Source organism: Syngnathus floridae, chromosome 15 (assembly GCF_059516105.1).
Source record: "Syngnathus floridae isolate MCC-2025c chromosome 15, RoL_Sflo_1.0, whole genome shotgun sequence".
Lineage (NCBI taxonomy): Eukaryota > Metazoa > Chordata > Actinopteri > Syngnathiformes > Syngnathidae > Syngnathus > Syngnathus floridae.
This window is the reverse complement of record NC_142427.1, coordinates 6,892,070-6,917,802: the sequence shown is the minus strand read 5'-3', so window position 1 is coordinate 6,917,802 and position 25,733 is coordinate 6,892,070. Positions and strand designations below refer to the sequence as shown.

The window sequence follows — 25,733 nt, the reverse complement described above, 5'->3', positions numbered from 1 at the left end:
TTCCAACACAGTAAAAATAAATTCGTTTGTGTTAAGTTGCATATGTTTCGCACACCAGGGGGCGTTGTTGTAAAGCTCAAATAGAAGATTACAAGGGCTCCTACTGGTCACATGATAAGGTACAGTTGCATGGCCAAATGCAGCCCTCGGCAAAACCTGCCCAACGGGCCGCAAAGGGCCCACTCTGATCTTGAATATCACGTAAAAAACTGTGTGGCTTTAAACAAAGGCGCTCTATGCTGAGTTATTTAACTATGGAAGACCGTGAAAAAAAAAAACTAGATCTCTGAAATGTCATCCAAATTCCTCCAATAAAACACCTACCATATGATAAACCAGTCGAGGAAAATGCAGATTAAAACTTTGTTAGTTCATGTGCTTGTGCTGGAATAAAAACTAGAACAGTTACAGTTAGAGGCAATTAACCCCAGTGGGCCCGGGCAGCTGATGTGACCACAAATTGAAGTCTGTCTGGAAGGCCATTTACTGTATATGTATTACAGCATTATCCTGATTTTCAAATGGGAAATAACATTTAAAGGGTGTGTCAAACATGCAGTTGTTGGTTGAATATTTGCAGATCCCTTTGCTGCGCAGAGGCTTAACCTCGTGATATCTGCCCGCTCCCTTATAATTAGAAAGAGAGAAAGAAAAAGAACTACTCGCACAAACGACACGACTGATTATTGCCTGGTAGGAAACAAACAAAAAACATGGTTTTATTTTCTCATTACGAGACGCTTTTTGCAGGTTTGCTTTTCTATTGTACATTAGTCGAGTGATGAAGGGGAGGGAGGGCTGAGGGGGGGCGAGGAGAAGGGAGGAGGAGGAAACCACTGAGAGAGGAAGGAAATGAAGATCACGTCACGAAGAGCAAAATCGGAGTAAAAAAAACGAGCGAGTGCTATTTGACGCTCCTTGGCTTGACGCGAGCGTGAACCGGAGTGGAGCTTATCTATAACCAACATGTTGACGTGGACTTGTTCGGCGTGAAAAAGGGGGAAAAACCGCTACGCAACAGCTGTAGATTTTTTTTGCTCTCTTTTTTTCTTGTGTGGAAATGTGTGAAGACCTCCTCCTCTTCCTCCTCCGTGTGCCTGCCCACTGACGCCTCTTCGTGTGCATCTTTCTCTGCATATTTCCTTTTTTTAGGACATATATAAAGCAACGCGAGAGAAAATAGTTATTGTTAAAACAGCGGGATATCTCTATATATTTAAATCTATTCAATAAAGGGAGTTGGCTTTTTCCACGACAATCAGAGGAGCATCGGTGGAATTAACAGGTAGCCACAAATCATTAAAGTGCATAGGCCAGTTTTCAATGTGTAAGATGGCTGGGTGATGATGATGATGATGACGACGACGACGACGACGATGATGATGGTGCTCTAACCATCTGCATTGAAAAACATCTTGTTGCTATGACTGCCTCCATGGGCCTGTTGTCCATTTTGAATGAAGTGTGGAGCAATCTCCCTCTTCCCGTGCTTTCCGTTTTGCTTTCGTGTTGACTGTGGCAAGAATCTGGGCCTCACTATCCCTGACATTACACTCTTCATGTTCGCTGTGGGCTCTCCTCCAGCTGCAGATGTAACCATGGTGTGCAAGTCAAAGGGGTGGGGCAGCGTACTCTTAGCTAAAAAAAAAAAAAAAAATGCCCTGAGCGGATCATGCATCCATACAAAGATGCCAATAGTAAAAAAAAAAAAAAAAAAAAAAAGATATGTTAAAAACGGGTCATTTTGTCCTCCACTAGATGTTTGCTAGGCCTCATTTTGGTAACTGCACATCTCAGCTCTTCAATGCTTACACAAGCAGAGGTGTCAGGTGGTGACACACGTTTTTGGAATCTATTATTGGCGGTCTATAGTTTCAATTTCTGTCAAGAATTGAAGCCACATCATTGATTCAAATATGCAATTCTCAGTGTACTGTGGTGACCCCGGTTGGCCTCAAGTAAATTTATGATTTAAATCCACCTCCATTCCAAGATAGATTAACCTTGATAGTTAATAATAGTGCATCCCGGCTTGGTACACAAGTGTAACAGGTCCCCTCGGCTTTTGTGGGAGTGGTCCCTCAGCATCTTCTGCCTGCTAGTGATGCTCACTGGCTCTGTGGCATCTTAATCTGTGCAGGCACCGTTGTAAACAGATTACAGGGTTTATCCTCACTAGTAGTTAGAGATTTAAAAAAAAAAAAAAAAAAAGCATGGTTTAATTTTTTTAATCTAATATCCAGATCAGGGATGAGGAAAGCCAATCATTAGATGAACCATTCACCAGACACTTTGTTAGTTACACATAATGAGATCCAATATATAAATCTATATGACAAATTCTGCTTTTGCAAATATAACATGTTTGTCAGAGAGGTTTTAATAGATTTTTAATCTAATATTTTCGTTGTCTCATTTAACTGGGTGATGCTTGGCAGTTCTACATCACTATATTACCTTTTGTTATTTTATTGGTATGGTATTATTTTTATATATAGAGCTCCTATTTATAGACTCTACAGGTATACCTAATTGGGTGTCCGGGCAGCCAAATTACGTATTTAAATGCAGAAAGGTTTACACACAAAACAAGTTATTGCCTCTGCACTACTCCACTGCAGTTGTCTCTAGAGCAATGGTTCTCAAACATTTTTTCACCAAGTACAGCCTAAAAATAAATGTGGGTCTAAAGTACCTCCAACATGACTAACATTAAAACACAGGCGCATAGTAGAGCTAGTAAGTGTTCATCAAAAACAAGATTTTATTCCTAAAAAGTATGTTTTATATTATATTTGCTTAAACACAGGTAGAAAAAAAATGAATGATTCAACTAAAATATATCTTGAAACTGTAATGCAAATGAATTGATCTAAAAAGTGAAATACAACTGAATGGTAGGTGGTGACTCACCACTAGGGGGAGCCTGTGCACCACTTTTGAGAATCCCTGCCATATATTATACATGCATTGGATATCATTCAAATGTGCAAGTGTACCTGATGTTTTATCCAGCGATTGGACTCTTATGTTCTTCTTCTCCAACTAACAGGCCACATCGAGACCAAATTCCAAAATGAGTGAGCTGGAGCAGCTTCGCCAGGAGGCCGAGCAGCTGAGGAACCAGATACGAGTATGTTGAGTATTTCTTTGAATCACAAATTGTTCTCCTTTCTACTGTAATGTATGTGCAGTGCGATGACTTGTTTCATTCATCCCTTCTTGGTGTTTTACAGGATGCCAGGAAAGCATGTGGAGATTCCACCTTGACACAGGTGAGTATCACAGAATGACCGATGATGAGAATATCCAATATAGAGCACGCAGTAAAAAAAAAAAAAAAAAGGAGATCCTGTTGTCCTGTTTTAGAAGTCTGTCTGTCCTCGTGTGCTACCTAGATAACTGCTGGTCTGGATCCAGTGGGGCGGATACAGATGCGAACAAGACGCACCCTTCGAGGCCACCTTGCTAAGATCTATGCCATGCATTGGGGGTCAGACTCAAGGTGGGCCCAATGCTTGCTGGTTCTCACTATATTCAGTGAAATGAGTCAAATTGATTGCAACCTTGATGAAGGTCTGCGGGTCTACAGAGTGTAATTTTCATGATTATTGTTGTTTTATGAGTGTGCGCTAGATGCGTTTGTGATGATGCTCAGGGTAAAAGAAGTCATGAGATTAATCGAGCATTGCGCAAGTGTTCAATACAAAAGGGCGGGGATTGAATTCTGCTAAGATGTTTGTAAAAGTTAAGAAAGCATTTGCAGTAATCACTGCGTTGTGCTTTGTGAGAAGCCCAAGTGAGTGCTGATCATATGAGGTAATGTGCGTCTCTGCAGGCTTCTTGTTAGCGCCTCTCAAGATGGCAAACTGATCGTGTGGGACAGCTACACCACTAACAAGGTACACTCGCACAGTCGTAACACTTCTCCTGACATCTTCCGTCAATTCCCTACATTAGTAACAGTCTACGTTTTTTCCTCGTTACTATTCCAAATGTTGCGTTACGTGTCACCTTTTTTTTTTCCTTCCTCCCAAGATCCACGCCATCCCTCTGCGCTCCTCCTGGGTGATGACCTGCGCGTACGCCCCGTCCGGGAACTACGTGGCATGTGGAGGCCTTGATAACATCTGCTCCATCTACTGCCTGAAAACACGTGAGGGGAACGTCCGCATCAGCCGGGAACTACCTGGGCATACAGGTGAGAGAGCTTTGTCCTTAATCTGATGAACCAAGCGTACTTTGATTGGCTGGCTCGTGGAGATTTTGATTCACATGCTTAATTAATCACTGGTTGGGAATGAGGCGAGATGTTACCTCATGTCATCTCGATGTGAGGAATTGCAGCGCGTGGTTATTTCTTTAAATAGGGTCTGCTGCTTTAATAAATGATGTGGCCTAATTAATCGCTGGGTCACGTACGTACTTGCATAAATAAACGTCACACCTTCGATAAATGCCCCATTTTCTTTGCTTACTACTTTGGACGCGTCTGCTGAATACACTGAAGCCACGCCCTGCTTAACTGTCAATCAAATAGCTCCACTACGGATGCTACGCAGTGCTATCGGATGTAACTGTATTAGCAATGTTTTTTTTTTATTCACTAATCAGATTTCAAATCCACATCTGAGGGCTTGCTAGTGGCCACCCAGTGCACAAGTAGCACATCCGCCTCATAGTTCGGAGGTTGGGCTTTCAATCTGGGCCCTGGTTTTCCTATGTACAGTTTGCGTGTCAAACGCTCCAAAAGAAGATGCATGGCAGGCTCACTGAATTGCCCAGAGGCGTAATTGTGAGTGTGAACGGTTGTTTGTCTATATGGTGTAAGTGCCCTGCCATTGGCTGGCATTGAGTTCAGGGCGTAGCCTGCCTCACAGCTAAATTCAGCTGGGATAGGCTCCAGCTCACCCGGGACCCGAAAGAGAAAAAGCCATATGGAAAATAGATGGCTCGCTGGGTCTGATGTCAGAATTTTTCCATCGCCTGATTGGTTGATTAGAGCAGGCCAAGTTCGACTAGCAAAAACAGTGTGAGAGGTTTATGTGAGAGAAATGTCAATGTTAGCTAGCATCACATGTTTTCTACATGCGTTGTCTCAGGTTACCTGTCATGTTGCCGTTTCATCGACGACAATCAAATCATCACGAGTTCAGGAGACACCACCTGGTGAGTTCAATACGTTGTACACATTCCCATAACTTTTTTTTTTTTCAATTATGCTCATCTGACCTCAATGTTCTTTGCCCCTCAGCGCATTGTGGGACATCGAGACGAGCCAGCAGACCACGGTGTTCTCGGGCCACACGGGCGACGTCATGAGTCTGTCTCTGGCGCCCGACCTGCGCACCTTTGTGTCGGGGGCGTGCGACGCCTCGGTCAAACTGTGGGACATCAGGGACAGCATGTGTCGACAGACCTTCACGGGACACGAGTCGGATATTAACGCTATCTGTGTGAGTATCTGAACAATGGCGCCATGACTAGTATCACTCGAGATGATCCTTCAATGTAGTCATCCGCTTACTTCACATGAGGCGTTGTCTCCCTTAGTTCTTCCCCAACGGCAGCGCTTTTGCCACGGGCTCCGACGACGCCACCTGCAGGCTGTTTGACCTACGTGCAGACCAGGAACTCAGTCTCTATTGCCATGACAACATCATCTGCGGCATCACCTCAGTGGCTTTCTCCCGCTCTGGCCGCCTGCTGCTGGCTGGCTACGATGACTTTAACTGCAACATCTGGGACGCCATGAAGGGAGACAGAGCAGGTGGGTGCAGAACATATTTCACAGACCTACCTGATCTTTTTTTTTTTCAGAAAATTCATAAATAAACTAAATACTTGTATGAAAAACACCAATAGATCATCAACGTACTGTAAAATATTATATGAATAAGTACGGCAATGCTACTAGCGTTTTGTTTGTAACCAAAAAATGACCATTACAGTCAATGTTCATATGAAAAACATTTCTGGGCTGTAAATATTCATACGATAGTAACTGAGTGTGCATCTATGTGCCACGTAAAAAATATTCTTACGTTAGTACTTTAAAAAAATAAAAGAAGAAAACCTACACATTCTAATGAAAATTGTTCATATTTGAAAAGTAATGAAAATAATAAACAGCTCTCCTTGCTGGCCTCAAAAATATACCGTAGAGTATAAGCCTGGATTCCCGCTTGACGAATCCAAATGAATATACTGTAATAGATTAAAACTAAATGAGGAATTGAATCTGAACCCAAGGAAAGTTTCAAATAATCAGAGTCATAAAAATTCTTGCGTTAAATAAATTATTTGGGGCAAAATGGCGGTAAATAATTTGCCTTTAGACAATAAAGTCTTTCATTTTTACACATTTACAGCGTTATTTTGGTGTCAGATTGTGAAGTACCGTAAAACACAAGGCCCGCTGTGTTCTGTGTGGGGTTAAGACGTCTCAGCTCGAGTCTGGAGAGCAAAACATTTGAACGTTAACAAGTCTCCTTTTGTCTATGCCGACCCTCCTCCAGGAGTCTTGGCCGGCCATGACAATCGTGTGAGCTGTCTGGGTGTGACTGATGATGGCATGGCTGTGTCCACCGGGTCCTGGGACAGCTTCCTTAAGATCTGGAACTAAAGGAAGACACACACACACACTTCCTGGAACACAAGTGTTCGCACTGTATGTAAGGTCCAACAAAGTGCAACAAGTGTAGGCTACATAAGACATAGTATGAAGACTTAGTCACACACACACATGCACACACACACGTGCTACCTTCAGCTGATTCAAGTGCAAAAACTGCAGCTGCGAGGTTACACTCAAACACACACGCACAACACAGTGTATGATAATTTAAAAAATAAAAAAATTAAAAAAACATCAACACAATGTGACCAAATTTAAATCTCCAGCTTTCTTATATTAAAAGGAAAAACACACAACTATGACCTGAAGCCTTTTAAAATGTTACACACCCCCCACCCCGCCCCGCCCCGCCACTGAGAGACACAGCTCAGAAGACGTCAAAAGGACAATTCTGTCTTTGTTTACAATGAAGTCCAAAATGCACTTAAGACGAATACTACTCTACTGTGTACTTTTGTCTCAGTGCCACTTGTGTTGCTTTTCGGGAGAATGTGGAAAAGAATCAGTGATATTGTGAGAAAAAAAAAAAAAAAAGTCACATAAAGTGGTTCCAAAAAAGTGTCTTCAAATTAAAACATGTTTTCGTTTTTTATAGCTATACCCCATATTCAGTGCTTCCTTTTTTTTTTTTTTAGTTCTTTTTACACTTAATTTGTCCATGTTCTTCCCTTGTGCCTCAGATACACTTAAAGGATTATAACTAGAAAATATTGATAAGGGGAAAAGTAACTTGAGAACGTGGCTAAAAAGTAAAAGCATTGAGATGAGTCTGAATGGAGCAGGAGCCAGTATTCAAACTTTAATCTGAATATCACGATGGTAAAATTGTACATAATATTAATAAATAATATCCTCTTCTGCCAGTGAATGGGGTCTTTTTTGAAGCACTGTTGGTGCAAATATATTTGTGTCATACTTGCACAATGGTTTTTATTATGTTTTAAAGGTCATTGAATGTGGATGACCTAAATTTTGATAGGCTGCTTTTGGAAGTCAGATGTTTATAGGCACAATGATCAGAGCTATGGTAGAATACAAAAGCCTTAAGAGTACAGTAGAAAAACTGAATACCAATGAAACGAAAATGTCACAAAAATAAATACAGTATAACAGTGTACATTTTTGCACTATTGTAGCTCATTTGGCATTTTTCATTTTTAAACTAAAAGCATAGAATTTGCCTCAACGTATCAGGAATCTAAGCAGTGGTACTTTATCAACACGGTGGATTGTAGTGCCGCCTTGTGGCAAAATACGACAATACACCCTGCTACAAATGATCAACCCGGTCTCTAGTGGTTTAACCCTATTGTCAAAAGCAAGAATGAGATTTTATTCCGAAAAAATCTAATAAAACACTGTAACATGCAGTTTGAACTAACAGTACTCTTGGATCATTTGAAAAAGTACTTTTGATATCTCCATTAAAGTGTATTGAGTAAATTCAAAGTTAAATACAACTGAACTGTATTTGGACAGTGCTTCTTTGTTCACATACCTGAGAGAGAGACCACAGTAGAATCACAGCCGTACATTTTAAGTCAGTGTTTCCCAACCTTCAGTCAGCCAAAATCACAAATCTCCAAATCACTTGTTTCAATGCAGGCTAATTGAACCTTCTGCCATCTAGATTCTAGATGAAGAACAAACAATTATTTGTCTGTCACAGTTAGTTGCTGCCATAGATGAACAAAGATTCATTAATTGCAGTAAACGAATGATGAAAGCAATTAATTGATATTGAAGACCTGGACCTGGTTGGGAATTGCAGATTGAGTGAATCAAAAGCAGGACAAACCAAATACATTTCCGTAAAGAGTACAGTTCAATAAAATAAGACAAATGTGAGATGAAGAGATTTTTATTCTGTATCAGACATGAACACAATCTTTTTAAAGTTTTAAAGAGCTTATGAAATACACTCTTCTCACAAATAAGAAACACCTGCAAACTAAAACACTGCAATGTTTACCGAAATTAAAAAAAAACTAAACATTGAGTCTATTGTTCAAAAGTCTCGAGTTTTTGGGCTGTACTGTTATTGATTTGCTTCACAAGCTCCTGTACAGTCGATGCCTTCATCCACTTCTCTATTATGTTTAATTCATAAAGGCAATTGTGGGATTTCGTTCAAGATTGAGCATCACAGTTACTGATTGTGAAAAGCTAACACAGAAAAGCCAGTATCACCCAAAAAAAAAGCCCTGTAAAGCAAACCAAAAGGTAAAATGAGAGAGTGACTCACCAAGCAGCCAACGTTTTGGCTGCCAAAATGAACTGAAGCCAAACTGGGATGAATCAATCAAATGCTTGTATTGCTTTTTCCTCACACACTTTAGTGCATCTCCGACCTTCTCAATGTCACCCTGCGATGTGAGGTTTTGGAGGCTCTTGGAATGAAACTGAAGCAACATGACCAACCAGTATCACTGAAGCAATAAATGAAAATCTTAAGAATATATATCATACTTTCAATAGAATGATCAAAACGAAGTTAGATGTCTTCTTTGGGAAATAAATTATTGAAAACATTCAGGTTTCACTTTAAATAATCAAATGAAACTGTAAACCAACTTTGCATTGAAATCTGATGAGGACCTATGAGAAAAAAAAATCTGTTACAAATGCACTAATTGTTAGTTTGTTTAAAAAAAAAAAAAAAAAAGTGACTTAAATTCTGCCCACAAAAGTCTCTGGACCACAATGGAAGAACTTAAGAGCCTGGATTTCTTTTGTAGTGCATCTTTTGTGTGCTTGATATGAAAAGTGTCACCTGCGATTGTTTGTGCATTGTAGCAGATACGTTACGCAACAGTGCTTTCATTCGGGAATGAAACTAAATCAAAAACTGGATTTTTCCCGCTCACATTTCATTCAACTTCAAAACCAAAAGCCTTCAAGTGACCCGGCCATGTCTATGCACTCAAAGTCCCGTCACCGCCTGAGCATATTAGCAGATGGATCCAGCAAAACATTGAAACACGTGATGACTCGCTTGTCTCCTACCTGACGACCAACTGAGAAAATAGACCGTTACACATTGTGCTTTGACTAATAGAGCGGCACACATTTTTTATAGAAATACAAATCTCTTAGATAGAAGTACATTCACTGTAATGTCTCAGACTAATTTTACATAATACATTTTTATTGTTATAAAATAGACTTCTCTAAATATAGTCAGGCTACTTTTCCCATGACTACGTTACATTAGCAACATTGAAGAGTAAAGCGCCGACTTCATATTTGCTGCGACAATTTACGAGCGGACGTCACTAGACAAAATTCACAAGTATGGCTTTTCGCTTTGCCGGTTCCCACTCGCGTCTGAACTTTTCCCCAAAATCTTAGCCTTACACGGCTGGACATTTAACTCTTCGTTATTGCCGATGTCTGAATTAATACTCATTGAATAGTCTCGTTTATGTGCATGTCAATACGCATATCAACAATTTAAGTGCACTTTAAGGGGCAGATAACAATCAATAATACGAGGGTCGAAATTACACCTCTTGCTCCGCGATTAATAAGCGACTTGGGGGCGAGGCTTAAACCCAACCTACTGTATAATAGCTTCTATCATTGTCGTCCCAACTCCAAGGCACTGCTTAAACTGTAAACATGGCAGGTTGGTAAAATAACCGCAGAAATCACACATGGTAACAAACCAATGTGAAATGTAGGCCATGGCACACAACTATAATTAAGAAACACAATCTTCAAAAAAAAAGGGGAAAACAACTTTGATACACTATTATACTTCAATGGCTTACATGCACACTCGAGTTTCCGCTCGAGCTATTGTACATTGATATATATATATTTGTATATCTATCACTTTTGGCTTGACGATACATCAACATCTCGTGAGCACACAATGTGCCATAGCGCGACAACGCCATCCTTCCGCCGCTAACAAATCCCTGCTGTCAAAGGCTCCTGCAGTATTTCTATTGCAAACCAGTGTCACCGTACGCATAATGGAGAAGACCGTTTTCGTTATCTTGGGGGTTAAAGAGTCTTCTCAACTTAGCAAGATCACTTCCTTTGGCTTGTATTCATTAGCCCCCATGTAGCAGTGTATACAGTATCATGACCTTCAGCCATGCACACAAAGAAATCCATTCTCGGTTCTAACGCTAAAATGTCGGCTTTCTATCAGCTCAGAACAAATATTAGCCGCGGCGCACTGCGGCTCATAACAGACCCACGCGACGACTTGAGAATTTTAGAGTAGAAGAGCCCGCTGCGCCCCTTTTAACACAATCAGCCACATACGCTAACACACTCTCCTCAAACAATGGCTGCACAACACTGAAATATAATTACAGTAGAGCAAAATCAAGAATACCAGTAATTCAAAATCACTACAGATAAATATCAAATTTGTTGTAAATCTCTGAAAAATGGTAGGTACAAGTTTGACCAGGCTGATTTGTTTGCCTCGGCTGAAGAAAAGAAACAAAATAAGCAACAAAAGACATTTCACAGTACTGTCTGCCGCAGAGTACTGCTCAGTTATGATAACTTTTCGAAGCGAACGAGCGCTAAGCTGCAATGACTGAGACACGCGCAAAAGCGGGAATGCCAGATTTGCTTGAACGTTGGATGAGCTGGCCCAAATTTTCCTTTTAAGCCTCTATGAAATTTGGGAGCCTTAAGCCACAGCAGATGGGTGTGCCGGCATCCTCTGAGTCGGCCGCGCAACCAATGACGGCTAAACCGGAAGAGACCAGCAGATGATTTGTGCTATTTACAGCTCAACTTGAACATACAGTGTTGGTAAATAACGCCTTCTGCACCTGGCGAGCCATCCGGGAATTTACAGTACAGTACTTCACAATGAGGAACTAAGCAGTTGCCGATACTCCACCAATTAAGGGAAGTCAGGACAAGAATCAAAACAGTACAAATAAATGCTATAAACATCAGTGACTTTTTGTAATGGGTACAGTGAGAAATTATTATTATTGAGGCCATTGAGCTGATCTGAAAAAATTTAAAGACTGCTTTTGAGAATTTTTTATCAGAGCGCACGTGCGGTATTTTTTTTTTTTTATCCGTGAGTTATCAGTGTGTCTGCGTGCGTACGTGTATATAAAAACGAATGCGAATGAGCATGCTCGCCTGTGTGTGTAAGAGAATGTCAGATGCGCTTCCATTTCTAGATCCTGCTGGCTCCGCCCAGAGCGAAGCTGCTCATCCTTCACCAGTTCATGATGCAGTTTCTGTTCAAGGTCATGAAGTACACCTGGCTGCTGCCTCCCGACCGCACTGAGGCAAAGAACACCTGAGGACACGCAGAGAGAAAAGGAGTGAAGGAAAGCTTTTGTTGGTGTTGTCACTCGCACTTCATTCTCAAGTACAAGTACGGATGCTTGCGTAACAAAGCCACATTGAAAAAGACTTCATCAGTGAAGTCAGTTTTTTGCCTTTGCTTATAACTTGGTAAAATGCAAAATATAAATGCAGTTTCCCATATTCCCTTTTTGTTTTTAGTCTTTCTAAACTCACTTTTATTAACTTGCATACTTAGACGTAACAGAATGGTTTGAATTGGACAATCAGTTGCACGCCCTCTAGCGGATATCCTGTTAAAATGCACCCCCATAGCTTCACTAATGTGAAAGACTCACAACAAATTTAAATTACACAGCTGATTTTTTTTTTTTTATCTGCAGTAACAAATGTTTGTATGTTGTTACATCCCACCACATTTTTTTTTCTTGCCTTGTCGTTCCTCTCACACAGGAACTTAAGCCTCTGAGCTCTCTTGTGCATGAAGACGCCATCCAAGTGGCCAGTCTCCACTGAGCGAATCTCAATGGCTTTCTCTCCCCAGCCCATGATCTGATTGGAGCAGATGTGAGCTGCAAACAAAAATGGCAACACAGAGTTAAGAACTCGTCGGATTCCGGCTGGTGAGTCCATTTCGATCCCGTACCGACAGATGTCGGCATTTCGCCCCACTGCAGGACCACATCCTTGATGATGCGACCATACGTGTTGACATAGACGCCCTCATCCTCGTAGCACAGAAGCATCTCCATGCCGTCGGAACTGGGAAGGAACACGATGGCGTGTGGCGTCACGTGGCTCTGGATCTGTTTGGGGGACCAAAGTCAAATCTCCCGGCCCGGCGCATCTCAAAACACTGCACAACTTACATGGACGGGGATGTAAATGTCATAGTTGTTTCCGGAGTCCACGTCGATGGCGTGGAAGCCGGCACAGGAGCCGTAGATGACCTTTAACCTCTGACCCTCCTCCACTGTCAGGTCCACAAGGACTGGCCTGTGTGGCAGGTCTGCAAAGGACTGGTTAAGGGGAGAAGGCGGTTTGCCGGAAGTAAATACACAAGACAAAAAGATCATCTTGAATACTTGAGCGACTTGCTCGTACTACCTTGAAGGCCATGAATTTGTGATAAGGCTTGGGCGCCCAAGCATACACTTCCACGGCATTCTTCAAAGCAATCACAAGGAACTTTATCCTCTCGTATTTCACTAGAAGGGACAATCACGAGGACACGTGATATGGCGTACTTTCTATCAATAATTCAGCCGGCCAAGCGCATTTGTCACAAGCAATAATAAGTCTGCCACTCACCAACTTTGTAGTGCACGCAGCCCTCCATCTCGCCCACAGTGGTCCAGCCTTGCTTCTTCTCTACTTCGGGGTCATTGTGGAGGATCTTATTCCTCAGCCAGGCCAGGTAGTAGACACGCACCTTGTTTTTCTTGCCTTCAGAGGAACAGTAAGAGTTGGACTGTTGACTGACTTGACTAACTGGTCACAACTAAATTCCATGAGCAGCGATACAGACCTGAAATGGTGATGAGCAGATTGAGGCCCTCCAAAACATCCATCTGCTGGAACCGGCGCGAGTTGATGAGTGGATAAACTTTGCCCTGTCCACTGCGGTCCAGCAACTTCAAACCATTCTCTGTCCCCACCAACAGGTTCACACCTCCAGAGACACATTATGTTCAGTTACTATCAAAAAAATCTTTGGATTGCCATTTATCACCATTTGCAGATAGTGTATCAGAACATGAGATCGCTTAATCAGGTGTCGCCGGGAAAGATGCTACTTATGCTGAACAGCTTTTTAGGAAAAGGTCAAAGGAGCTTGAATATATTTGAATAAAAATTCTTTGATAATACAAGCGGATGCCCTTTAATGTCTCATGGAGTCTTTCTGAGCAACGATTTCCACAAGATTTTCTCTTCTGAATAATCCATAACGGCATTATCAGTGTTTGGGGTATCCTCCTCACCCCAAAGCGCCGCACACAGGATCTCAGAGTTGAACCTCTTCTTGTACTTTCGAATCTCAGGTGTGTCAGTAGGGGGGCGTGTGTTGGTGGGATTCACGTTCACCATGGAACCCTTCCTGACCTCCATCTTCAGCTGTTCAAACCTTGAGCCTATAACACGATGAGGAGGATTTGATTAAGTCCTTGGCAAATAACGTTCCAATAATAAATCACTTCGATGGTAGCGCAATATAAAACCTTCTGACTCACTTGTAACAGAAATGTTATCCCCGGTACCTCCCGGTGTCTGGTACATTCCAAGATCCACAAAGGTGGTGAAGGAGGACTTGCCAGGTGCCTTGACCAAACATCTGGACTGATACTGGTGGGGAAGAAAGGATGGAGAAGCACAATTTACATAACGTTTGTATTGATAAACCTAAAATCAAAATAGCTCTAATCACCAAACTTGGTGTTGTTAAATCACACGTTCTATGTGAAGTAGAAAGATAACGCAGATAAATAAATACTTGGCGTCCCTCTTACATCATACACAGAGTCCTTCCCAGGGGAGGAGTGAGTGGCGGAATCAGTGGGGGAGTGGGAGGGCTGTACCACATCTGGTAAGTTAGTGTAGCCATTGTGGCTCCGCTTCTCAGGGGTCTTTCAGATACAAAAAATAAATAAATAAATAAAATACACACATCAATTTTTTATACATAACAAATGTGGAATTACATAATATTGTGCACAAAGCTATACATTTGTATGTGCTCCCATTTTTCATGTACACCAAGCACCTATTGTTCTAAATGATCATTTTCATTTGTGTTTGTGCTATTTTTTTCTCGATACTTTTTGGTATATTATTCTGAATTATTTATAGTGGAGCAGCGACATGAGGTAGCTTGGCGTTTTAATTCTGTGGTCTAACGACACGCAAAAAGGTTGTTAAATGCTGCCATGGTTTCTGTCTACCCCGTTTTACATTTACATCAAACAGTCCACGTCATCAAACATGTCTTGCGTTTGATGTGAATCCCATGGTCTATTTTATCTAGCTCACTTTGCATTTCCAGCTTCATTACACATCCAAAATGACCTCACCCTTTGTACCAACATGGTCTGATCTCCATAACCTCCAGCTTGCTCTCCTTCTGCCTCCTCGCCCTCATCTTCATGAACCACCATGGTGTTGACCGAATCCGTGTCTGCGTCCCTGTGGCTGAAATCAAAAGAGGGTTCACTCATTTTTTTCCGGCTCCATTTTCCCCGCCGCCTATGTAATGACATTATTACCGATCAGATGGACTTTCATCCTCTTCAGCTCCTTCTCCGTTTTCGCTCTCCTCACTACTCTCACTACTCTCTGAGGAGGAGGAGTAATCATTGGCCTTGACTGGAGGCCTGGGTTGTTCTTCAGCACGCTCTTTAGCAAAGAGACCGTGATCCTGCAATGTATATCACAATTCATTTGTATGCAGAAATAACGGATGACTGCACGTGATAACAAAAAAATGAAGATCCCCTGATGATATTTTATGATGATGTTCAAGGTCTTTAATTTCAAACGTTCAGCATAACAATAATCCAACACAAAAAAAGAAAAAAAATCCTTTATGTGTGACCAAACATGCAACTCGGGCTTTTGCAACTAGTGAATGAAGATGAATGAAAAGACAGAACATGCGTACACACTCGCTACTAACCTCTCCTATAGCTCTCTTGTAACTCTACAATTGTCAACACGGATTTAGGGAAGAGGTACAGCATGATGGGGAACAAGTCAAAAAGGAACGTTTAGGTTAGGAGAAAATGACCGATTAAGTGTTAATATTCAGCGCAATTTTTTTTTAATGACAAAATTGAAGAAGTATTTTGCTGACACCAAAACAACGTTAAAGTTAGCGGGCGCCATGGTCTGACTTACAGCAGGACGCCCTGGGCGAGAAGAGGTGCGAGACTCCCCCGGCTTGTGACGACTATCCTGGGATAGAATGGGCGACTCCATCTTGGAGGAACCTGAAAATGACAGTGGGTCAAATAGTTCCCACTTGAGGAAGTACAGATGGTCTTGGGGGAGAGAAGGACTCACTGAGGATGCGATGCCTTTCCAACGAGCCCGTCTGTGGCAGATCAGATATGATGCCAATATTATCGCCTCTCTCCCAGCGATCGTTTCGGCTGAGATCCGGATTACTGCGCAGATGAAACCATTAGTCTCACACATCCATAAAATCTCGCAAAAGAAATTCTATTTTTTTTTTTTTTAATGCATGAATGATGAGACATAGTCAAGAACTCCAAATAGATGATCGGATGACAACACGGGGTATAAAAGTGGCGAAACAAAAGTGAACGTCTTTCTTTTTTGTATCTCTTTAAAATGCTAAAATTTTGAATATTTTGCTACCTGGCTCTCACTGGATGCCTGATGCCAGAAGTCAGGTTGGTGTTGAGAGCTGTTGCAATTGATGCTGTTCTCTGGGGAATCTGAGGATTGAAATTCATCAGAATTTTGCAAGATACTATATCACACTGAATTACAGTCTTCATTGTTAGTCCAGAGTCCACTGCAGTCAATCCATCTGACCTTGGGTGGGAGTTCCACATCTGGCAAGCGGATCCAGGGCCCATGATCCTCTCTGATTTGGTGCATCAGTGGCGCGGGGGTCTCAGACGTAGGGTCTGAGTTCTGACGGACTAGCTCTCTGGAGTGGATGGGTCGGGGCGTGGGGGCGAGGGAGGGGTCCTGGGTAGGGAATGCGGACATGGTCTTAGTAGGCTGGTCGCAGAGAGACTGGGAGCGTGGGACAGGGGCGGCGTAAGGCTTTAGTGGGACCAAGTGAGCCATCTGCAACTTTTGGGTGGCAGGAGGAGCACAGGATGATGGAGTAGGCCCAGAAAAGAGCGCAATCCCAGTTAAAAGGCCGAAGATGTGAGGGGAAGAAGGAAAAGGTTGGCGTTAAAAGGCAGCAGATGAAGTGTAAAGTAGTTTCAGATAGATGAAGAAAGCTCTCGTCTTAACAAACAATCGCTATCACCAACCTTGCCCTGCCCTCCTTGAGGTTCAACGGGCCTCTGCATCGGGGGCGTCTGAGCAGACTGGGCCGCTCCAGACGGGCCGATTGAGTCCGAGCGTGACTGGATGGCCGTGTCAGAGACGGTGGTACAGATTTTCGGAGAGCCCTGTCTGTTGAGCTTGCTTCGCTCCTCCACCTGGTGCCAAGAATGAGAGCGAAGGATGAGAGCAGCGGTCGACAGCAGGTTTCGGGCACATGTAGTTTGGAATGGCTGTACCTCACGGGCCCATGTGGGTTTATTATTGGGCTCCAAGTTTTTGTTGTAGTGGTAGAGTTGGGGCTTTCTTTCCTGTTGCTGTTGCTGCAGCGACACTAAGTAAGCATGCTCCTGTTGAAGCTGCCTCTGCAGCCGCTCTGACTGACGCTGCTCCTCCAGCTGCTTACGTTTGTACTCCTGAGCAAATAAACACACTGCGGTCAGCATGCTGAGACGAGAGTGATTGCATTGCACTGATTGCATTGACTGGCAGAGGTTTCACATTTTTAGCTACCCACGGGTGACTTTTACGCCTCTTCAACTAGCTGACAAAAGAAGTTTCTTTGGCTTCACATTTCACGTGGAGCAACTGCAAGTCAGTCAATGTTTTTTTTGTTTTTTTTTTTAAATTGTGAGTTATAAGCTGCGTGCGTCACTGAAACGTTTGACGGTCATTTCGAAAGGATGAAAATAAATTCAACCATGAGTCACTTGCCAAGCATACTCGCATTTACTGTATAGTCAGTCTGAAGGCATTTGAGATAGATATTTTAACAATCTGCAGAACGGCCTTCTTGCTTGCTGCAGAGATAACCTAAGATTAAAAGTCAAATGTCTTATGCAGCACGTACATCAAAAAATAGCGCTGTGAACTGAATAAGGTGTCCAGTGAGTGTGTCGTCTACTTGAATCCAAATATGAGAAGCCAATCATGGCGATTTACCATAAGCAATGCCTGCTCCTGAAGCAGCTGCTGCTGGAGGATTTCGAGCTGCCGTTGCTCTTCTTCTAACTTATGTCTTATAAACTCCTGAGGAGAGGCGAGGGAGAAGGGAGGACAGGAATAAAAGGTGCAAAAGGAGAAGGCAAATATGAGAGGAGGGGGAGAGGACGCAATCATAGAACAGTTATGTAAGCATACGCTAAACAACAGGAACCATTCAACAATTTGAACACAAAATGCCGTTTGGGAAATCAAACAAGATTTGATCAATGCTGAGAAAACTTGATAGTAGCAAAAGACTGATTGATATTAGTCACACTTACAGAACATAAGCATGACGGGCTTGTGATTGTGATTTGACACCAGACAATTTCAGATGGGAGACAGGAAATAGGAAAAAAAAAAAAAGAAGAGACCGACACACAGAGAGCTCACCCACAGAACTCATCCCTGAATAAATACACTATTTTGAACCCTTGCTGCTATGGCAACCTACTCATGGAATTTCACCACTCGCAGAGTGTTGCTGCACGACACGCCCACACTTGGCCTCTATTGGCTGGCTGTGGCGGTTGTCCCCTGTGGTTGGTTACCTGCTCTCTTTCGGCCAGCCTTCTATCTTCCTCTCGTCTCATATCGTCAAGTCTCCGATGGGGACCTTTTTCTTGCTGCCTCACCATCTCTCGCTCCTTTCTCTGTTGCTGAGACAGAGAGAGGGGGGGACAGGAAAAAGAGAAATGAGCATAGGGGTAACGTTTGCACAAGAGAATTGATTATGGATTGCCGTCTTATGAGTGGAACCACCCACATATTTTGCACAGAGTTAGGGAAAGAACTAAAGGGAATGGAAAACAGAATAGAGACAGAGTCATTCTGTCAAATACACACATGCAGATGCACACAAAAGGCCATCTAGTGCATTTGTCATCTTAGAAAGCTAAAAAATGATTTATTTTTGACTGGAGGGAAATGAAATGCCGCCAAATTGTTTGTTGTTGGCAGTTGAACACAGAAAGGCTCAACCCCACTGCGTTGGTTTTTACCAGAAATCATAATGTGTTCATTTACAATGTGGTCAATTGCTGTAAGTGGCAGTCAGCGAAGTGAAGATTTAGGGCATCCATTTCAGCGATGGTCAAAATGCGGTGAGCTACCTCTTCCAGCCGTCGCCGCTGCTCTTTTTGCTCCTCAATGCGTTTCTGTCTGTCGTGCAGCAATTGCCTCTTGTGCTCCTCAGGGTCCCGGCGCTGAGCAGCCAATTGGGCCTGCTGTCTCTTGTGAGCCTCCGACCGCTCCTTGTTCTCTTGTTGGAGACGCTGGAAGTCCCGACGGAGGGTGGACTCTCCGGGCACGTTGAGGATTGAGCTGGCGATCAAGTAGGGAAATGGGAATGAGACAAGCGGACTTTTGTTATTGCACAGCAGGCTTGAACATTGTAGATATCAAGGAATACCTGGACTCTCTGTCATCGCTTCGATTCTCATCATCTTCATCACTGCCGCTGTACTCGTACTCCGTCTCCTCTATGATGACGATCAGAATAAAGGTCAAGGATGCAAGATTGTCAATATCAGAGTCAGGTCAGCTCAATGATTCTCAGTTGTTCCTCTACTGACCTTTCTCTCCCCTTTTTTTGCGCGTCCGGTCAATGTGGTCTTTGAGTTGAATCCGGACCTGGCGCTCGGTAGGCTGGTCCCTGATGAAGGAGTGCTTGAGCAGCTGCTCTGTGGATGGTCGACTGGGATACGTCTTCACGAGGCAGGCCTCGATAAAGTCAATAAATTTCTTGGACCTGAGAGAAATGGGAAGAGTGCTAAGAGATTGGGATTCATTGCCAGCCGGCTATCTTCTAATTCACCAATCATCGAGCATAGTCAATCTTGTTATTTTGTTACTTTTGGAGAGGTACTTGCTTAATAATTCAGGTCAATTTAGACCATGCAGAATGTCAATATTTTTTGGGGTGGGCAGAAACATTCCACCGTGTTGATTAATTAGCAGGAAGAAATGAAATATTTCGCAATTTCATATGACGCTTGCCAAATTATTACATAACGTACAATGAACTATGCTCTTAGTAACACATCAGTATTTTCCATTACCTATCTTTCGTATACTATCATTGCCCCAGATACTGAATACTGCTGGAAAACTTTTTTTTAATTCTTCCTGGTGTCAGGTACAATATGCAGATTTGTCAAAATGGTAACCGAGAGCATTTAACTCACCACTTTTTGGATTTAAGTTTAGGAGGGGGATTCCGGGGAATCAGGAAGAGGGCTCTCATTGGATGCATGTCACACAGTGCTACAGAGACCAAATCAAACCCGTGTTAGCATGTACAATTATATAATCCCAAAAACCTCATCAATTACCATGGAAAATGAAGAGGAGGCTAATCATGATTTTTCACATTTTCCGGCACAAAGTGGCTTGAGAATAATAAACGCAAAGATTCTTTGTGTCCTACAACATGGGCACAGCTGGTGTTATCCAATCTTTCCCAATGCCTCGGGCTCATTGTTATACTGAATGCAAGAGCAAGCAACGTGAGTCATGTTGTTCCCGGCGTAGGTAGGTAGCTCGCTAAACCTGACTGGTAAGCTTTTAAGTTTCACAGTACAGTATCCAGGCTATCCAGGCTAGCTGTGGAGGAAAAAAAATGTACACAGCTTTGACGTTTGTGCTCAAATCCTATCAAGCACGACCTCCTGAAAATTAGACAAGCGAGGTCCATCAGTCTCGCTGTGAAGACTGTTGGACATGAACCGTTTTAACCAGATCTGTGATTAAATGCCCAGGAAAGCTCTTCCCGCAAAGCAGAGCGGAGAGGAGAGATCTGTGCAATCAGCCTCCACAGGCGGCGTGGCGTGCCAGCTCACGACTTCACTCGCTTGATTACAGTGAGTCAGCTGTCCATCTGAAGACCGACAAAACTGCCGGAGCAAGACTCATTCATGGAGGGAGAGACAACTGAGCTCCCCGCGACTCCATCATGTCAGTAAAGCGCGGCTGCTAGCCCATTAAAGAATTCACTTTGACTTACGCGGCGCTCCTTCGGCCATTTCGATGGCGGTGATTCCCAAGGACCAGATGTCGCTCTGGAAAAGAACCAAGATGACACTTGAGCCTGGCCTTCAAGTCGTCAACACAAGCGCGCACATACTACACAGCTGTTGTTACCCTGTAGTCGTAGGTGGAGTCGGGGTTCTCGTCGCAGGCGATGACCTCCGGCGCCATCCAGTAAGGCGTACCGATGAAGGTGTTTCTACGGCCCACGGTTCTGTCTAACTGAGCGCTGACTCCAAAATCAACTGGACACAAAGGGTGAGGAATTTCCCCAGTTCGGTTACAAACTATTAAGCGGTGTTCTTTTTGTTCAGCTGCCTAAAGCGCCAGACATTTTTAGAAAATACCACATTAGTCCCCCCCCCCCTTTTTCTAAATTAAATCCTTTATGCATAATTTGGCAAGCACTTTCAAGCATACCGAGTTTGACCTCTGCATTCTCTGTGAGAAGAACATTCTGGCCCTTGATGTCTCTATGGATGACTTTATGGGTGTGCAGGTGGGAAAGGCCCTGGACACGAACAAATAGGAAGAGCACAAAATATCAGTTAAAGTCTGGAACGGGGAAAAAAAAAAAAAACACTTCCTAACGCTGAATGGTGTCAAAGTCAGTCTCTGATTCCCACGTCTGTTTCTCACCCTTAGGATTTCTCTGCAGATGTACGCGATCCAGTCCTCCTTCAGAGAGCTGCCCTTTGTGTTTTTCACCAAGTCGGTCACCGAGCCGGCGCCGCAGAACTCCATCACCAACTGCAAATGTATACAAATCTTTTTTTAGCGAGCCCCCCGATGGCACGGCTGTGCAAGTCATAAACAACGGACCCAAAGCTGGTCATCGTGTCCTGGTGGACTCTTCTTGACGAAGGCACCGTAATACGTGGCTATGTTGCGATGGTGACTGTATTTTTTCAGCATGTTGATTTCAGCTTTGATCTCCTCCTCTTCCTCCTCCGTAACATCCATCACCTTGATGGCCGCGAGCTGGCCCGTCTTAACATGGCGGCCCTGATTTGAACAACACGATAAGACGATACTAAACATCAAACATGGCATTTTTTTTCAGCCCAAGTCATGGCAAATAAATCACCGTAGAAGTAATTGCGCTTTATCAGCAGGCATAGTAGCTTAATGCCAAAGGCAATTTTCCATTTCACAATGAGGGCTGACATTTTACAGAGCCAGAATACAAGAAACTTTATCGCAAATATTGATGCAGGATGGGAGCAAGAATGGGGAATTGGTTTCTAAAGTCTTCATCACGTAGCAAACACCTTTTTTCTTACACTGTGCTACTTTATAGTTAACCTCACTTGGTTTATTGTACTCGTGCTAATAATATTTTTTTAACATCACATCTCACCTTGTATACTTGCCCATATGTCCCATTGCCGACCACCTCAACCAGCTCAAAGATTCCAGCAGGATCCTGCGGATATGCACATTCACAATGTTTAAAAAACATCAAGAAACAGACACACACATACATTTTCCATCGGTGCAAAATTCTCAGCAGTAACCATTGGATTAAATGTATTTAATATTCATCACCATAACATACTTATATAATCACAGTCATTTATCATTGACTGGATGTGTTGTTGAGATGTAATTTTATTCAACACAGATATATAAAAAAACTTCAAAATGGCTTCACTAGTGTGAGCACAAATCAGCAAACACACAAAAATGTGATTGAACCATCCAAGTCACAAACTAAAACCTGTACAATTCTATTGATTACTTTGCATTCAATTTTAGAATGCCTGTTTTATTAAACATGGCATTATTGTGCAAAATTGGATTTATAATTGCTTGTAAACAAATGGTTGGGTCTCTAGAGCGCTTGCCTAACCATTGAGTGTGAAATTAAACAACCAAGGGCATGTTTTGTGATTTGCCTATTCCTGAAAATGAGCCATTTCAAATTGTCTCCAATAAGAAAACGTTGCTCCATTTGTTGCTAGTCACCTTTTCTTTAATAGGTAAAGTATCTCTCCTCTAACAGGCTGAGGTTCACTTCTAAATCTAAAGTAAATAGTTCTTTCTCTGTAAAAACTTCATTTGAGGAGAAAAAAAATAACTCTTCAGCATTAGCACTTGGTCAAATAATTTGAAATGCGTGTCTTGAAATTCACAGTGCATTTAATTTGCATTCAAATCGCCTGATCTCAATTTTCTTGCCACCCACCGACCAAAAAAAAAAAATATTCACACGAGCTTTAAATAGAGTACAGCAGTGCCAGCACATATACGAACATAGTGACAGCACAAATACGGATGCTAACATAGAACATGGCCACTTATGATTTCCTTGATTTGTGCACTTAAAGTTGCTGACCGCAAATTTCAGTGCCACTAATGACTATGTTGCTCTCAATTCAATGCCCAACTCCTTCCCGAGGGAAATGGAGGAAAAGTGACAAGCACATTCGCCTCCATGCTATTTCAATATGGCGTTAAGATGTGTGGGTGAGACTGCTGCTGAGGGTTTTAGAATGTAAAGCATGACCCGTCCTGCTTTCATCTGTTTCCAATGACGGGGTTTCTGCCTCCAACAACACAGGGTGAAATTCCTTTGAGACAGGAAACAAAAAAAATAGTACACATACTTTGATAGATAGCAGGATATAACTCAAACAAACATTCCTGACTGATGAAAATATGGTAGGTACAATGTAGACTAAACAAGAGGAATCATAGTAGGTACAGGAGTGAGACACATAGAGGAATAGAGGAAAATAATGTAATGATTGAGTGGGTGGACAAAGGCAAAGGCGCCAGTCACCCACGTCCAGCACAGAGAGTAGGATGAGAGGAACGGAGTGATAGAAGAGGAGGGGTACAGTTCTGCTCAAGGAGCAGCGCCGGAAGCACAGACACTGCAAAACAAATTGTGGGCAATGGCTGCAAAAATGCAGGGAAGCGTTAAATCCAATGGCTCTCTGCTGGTGAGAGTTACAAGGGTGCTTGCCAGAATCATGAAAAAAAAAAAAAAAGCATTGCTGATCACTTTGGGATATTCAGGGGCGTAGCCAGTAATTTTTCCAACACCTCACAGGGGTGGCCAGAGGGTTTAAGTAGTTGGTCCTGACAATACTAAGGGATGCACAACTTCAGATGGTTTTAGCCATTGTTAATGTGATTCAAGTCAAGTTGATGACATTTTTTTTCCTTTTGAGGAGACAATGACATTCCTGGTCCAGTCTGCCAAACACTTTTGGGCAGGCAACACTTGGGCATCACATGCATCCTGTTGGGCTGAAAACTCAAGCCTTCGAAATAAAAGCATGCTTGTATAACAACATGGTTGCACCATAATGTGGGTCAAAGACTATTTTCAAAATCCTGCTCCAGTCCTCTCCAAACCCTTACTGCTTCTTCCTAACTAACCACAGGAGTCCATTCAGACATGGAAGACAAGTTGCATCAAACTAGCTGTCCTAGATTTGGTACCTTCCTTAGCCAGAATGTGAGGAAATACGAAGCCAAACCAAACAAGGATTTGCAGGACTCTTCTAGCACCAACAGTTCAATACTTGTGTACTCACCCTCAGAGCTGCCAGGTCGATGTCATCCAGGCTTCGCGTGGGGGCGTTTTCAGACATGGCTGGCCAAACTTGCAACGTTAGCTTATCAAGTTAGCCAGATTTTTCACAAGGAGCACTTTGAGGGTGTGAAGGTGGCACCGTTGGTGATCTTAAATGGCCGCAATAGACAGTCCAATTTGCGAAAATTGTTGCAGCACTCAGATGAGTAAACACATCGCAGTTTCGAGCTCGCAGCTGGTTTGGTCGCGTCAACTCTCCAAATCTCGTCTTGAGGAATGAAATAATAGCACGACCGATTTAAAAGATATCATTTATTTATACAAACTTTTACTCTAATTCGGCCACAGGCGCCCTTCGACGAACTGGCAGCTTTTCCAAGCAGTGCACCTCCACTGTTGAACACCTTGCTGCGTTCATTTCAACAAGATGTCTTCGATTTTGAATAACAAGCCAGCTGCGGTGTCATGGAAGGCATTCCGAAAAATGGCAACAATGTATTAACGGAGTAAAAAGGAAAAAAAAAGCCAAAATACGCAATGTTTTTTTTTTCAAGCGAACGCAACGTGATGGCGCCCGTTCCTTCAGTACCGCACCAGAACCGCCTATCAAACTGGCACTAATATTTTAAGTAACTACGCCAGAAGATATTGTTGCAAGAGTCTTTCGAATAGGTCCGCGGTTGTTAAACTTCCGAAATAATCCCAAATTCAACGTTGCGAAGAGACAGGTGGGCGCAATCAAATGATCTTTGACTGGTTAGCTAATGCGGCTAAAACAGCAGGCTAAACAGTCTCGTCTGCAATAAACTTTGCTTCTTCTGTCATTTTCTATGTTGACAGTCGCGCCCAGCGATGCCAACCTTTCCGGAAAAACACAGTCAGGCGGGCGGTGTGTTCTGGACTAAACCCCGCAACACTTAATCTAAACCGGGCCCTCGACTCTTTAAAGTTGCGCGTCGCGTCCGTGTCCACCATCCAGATTGGAGCACTCGGGAGTTGTAAATCCAACACTGCGGTATATCGCGCCCAGCCTGAAAACGGCGTCTGACGAGCAAACTTGTTATTTCGCCATGTTTTGCTTCCAAGCGCCCCCTCCCACTCCAAGCCTCGCTATGTGCAGTACAGACTGAGCGTTTGCTGGTTTGCGTCGACGATTGGCTGCGCACTCAAACTCCTCAAGTCTCTGTGGGTGGCTACGGCATGTTATCAGGGACAAAC

At 42.9% G+C, this 25,733-nt stretch overlaps 2 protein-coding genes and 1 long non-coding RNA gene across 4 annotated transcripts; 1 reads left to right on the top strand and 2 right to left on the bottom strand.

Moving 5' to 3' along the window:
- Window positions 1-74: 74 nt before the first annotated feature.
- On the bottom strand, window positions 75-6,946 carry LOC148386195 (uncharacterized). Its single transcript, XR_015862999.1, has 8 exons — window positions 6,401-6,946; window positions 5,676-5,741; window positions 5,528-5,616; window positions 5,233-5,384; window positions 5,108-5,166; window positions 4,015-4,146; window positions 3,000-3,115; window positions 75-1,638 (listed from the first exon to the last, which is right to left on the bottom strand). It is a non-coding gene; the product is annotated as an uncharacterized LOC148386195 (long non-coding RNA).
- On the top strand, window positions 825-7,500 carry gnb2 (guanine nucleotide binding protein (G protein), beta polypeptide 2). The gene is made up of 10 exons (XM_088398195.1): window positions 825-1,285; window positions 3,053-3,133; window positions 3,237-3,275; window positions 3,399-3,505; window positions 3,839-3,902; window positions 4,039-4,201; window positions 5,103-5,169; window positions 5,255-5,456; window positions 5,554-5,770; window positions 6,519-7,500. The coding sequence occupies exons 2-10, from the start codon at window positions 3,077-3,079 to the stop codon at window positions 6,623-6,625; spliced, it is 1,023 nt and encodes a 340-aa protein (XP_088254321.1). The 5' UTR covers window positions 825-1,285; window positions 3,053-3,076; the 3' UTR covers window positions 6,626-7,500.
- A 982-nt stretch (window positions 7,501-8,482) lies between these two features.
- On the bottom strand, window positions 8,483-25,682 carry mink1 (misshapen-like kinase 1). Of its 2 annotated transcripts, XM_088398167.1 has the most exons (31): window positions 24,517-25,682; window positions 22,329-22,394; window positions 21,791-21,973; window positions 21,608-21,718; window positions 21,389-21,479; window positions 21,083-21,213; window positions 20,946-21,000; window positions 20,128-20,206; window positions 19,516-19,691; window positions 19,353-19,422; window positions 19,054-19,264; window positions 18,493-18,600; window positions 17,900-17,986; window positions 17,197-17,373; window positions 16,945-17,115; window positions 16,490-16,756; window positions 16,310-16,389; window positions 15,992-16,095; window positions 15,827-15,918; window positions 15,196-15,347; window positions 15,004-15,121; window positions 14,443-14,559; window positions 14,167-14,278; window positions 13,918-14,067; window positions 13,464-13,607; window positions 13,247-13,381; window positions 13,043-13,143; window positions 12,805-12,954; window positions 12,582-12,741; window positions 12,368-12,507; window positions 8,483-11,927 (listed from the first exon to the last, which is right to left on the bottom strand). In XM_088398167.1, exons 1-31 carry the CDS (start codon window positions 24,571-24,573, stop codon window positions 11,844-11,846), a joined length of 3,879 nt encoding a protein of 1,292 aa, XP_088254293.1. In that variant the 5' UTR covers window positions 24,574-25,682; the 3' UTR covers window positions 8,483-11,843. The 2 variants fall into 2 exon arrangements, with proteins under 2 accessions (XP_088254293.1, XP_088254294.1); XM_088398168.1 differs by lacking the exon at window positions 17,900-17,986.
- Between the last annotated feature and the right edge of the window lie 51 nt (window positions 25,683-25,733).

Excerpts from the sequence above, each read along its gene's own strand:
- mink1 (XM_088398167.1), bottom strand. The coding sequence starts at position 24,573 with ATGTCTGAAAACGCCCCCACGCGAAGCCTGGATGACATCGACCTGGCA. Across the intron at positions 17,987-18,492 it reads GGCTGGCCGAAAGAGAGCAG|GAGTTTATAAGACATAAGTT; the intron begins GTAACCAACCAC and ends GCCTCTCCTCAG. Across the intron at positions 14,560-15,003 it reads AGACCATGTTGGTACAAAGG|ACCCCTGAGAAGCGGAGCCA; the intron begins GTGAGGTCATTT and ends TGTATCTGAAAG.
- gnb2 (XM_088398195.1), top strand. The coding sequence starts at position 3,077 with ATGAGTGAGCTGGAGCAGCTTCGCCAGGAGGCCGAGCAGCTGAGGAAC. Across the intron at positions 3,506-3,838 it reads CATTGGGGGTCAGACTCAAG|GCTTCTTGTTAGCGCCTCTC; the intron begins GTGGGCCCAATG and ends GCGTCTCTGCAG. Across the intron at positions 5,457-5,553 it reads CGGATATTAACGCTATCTGT|TTCTTCCCCAACGGCAGCGC; the intron begins GTGAGTATCTGA and ends TGTCTCCCTTAG.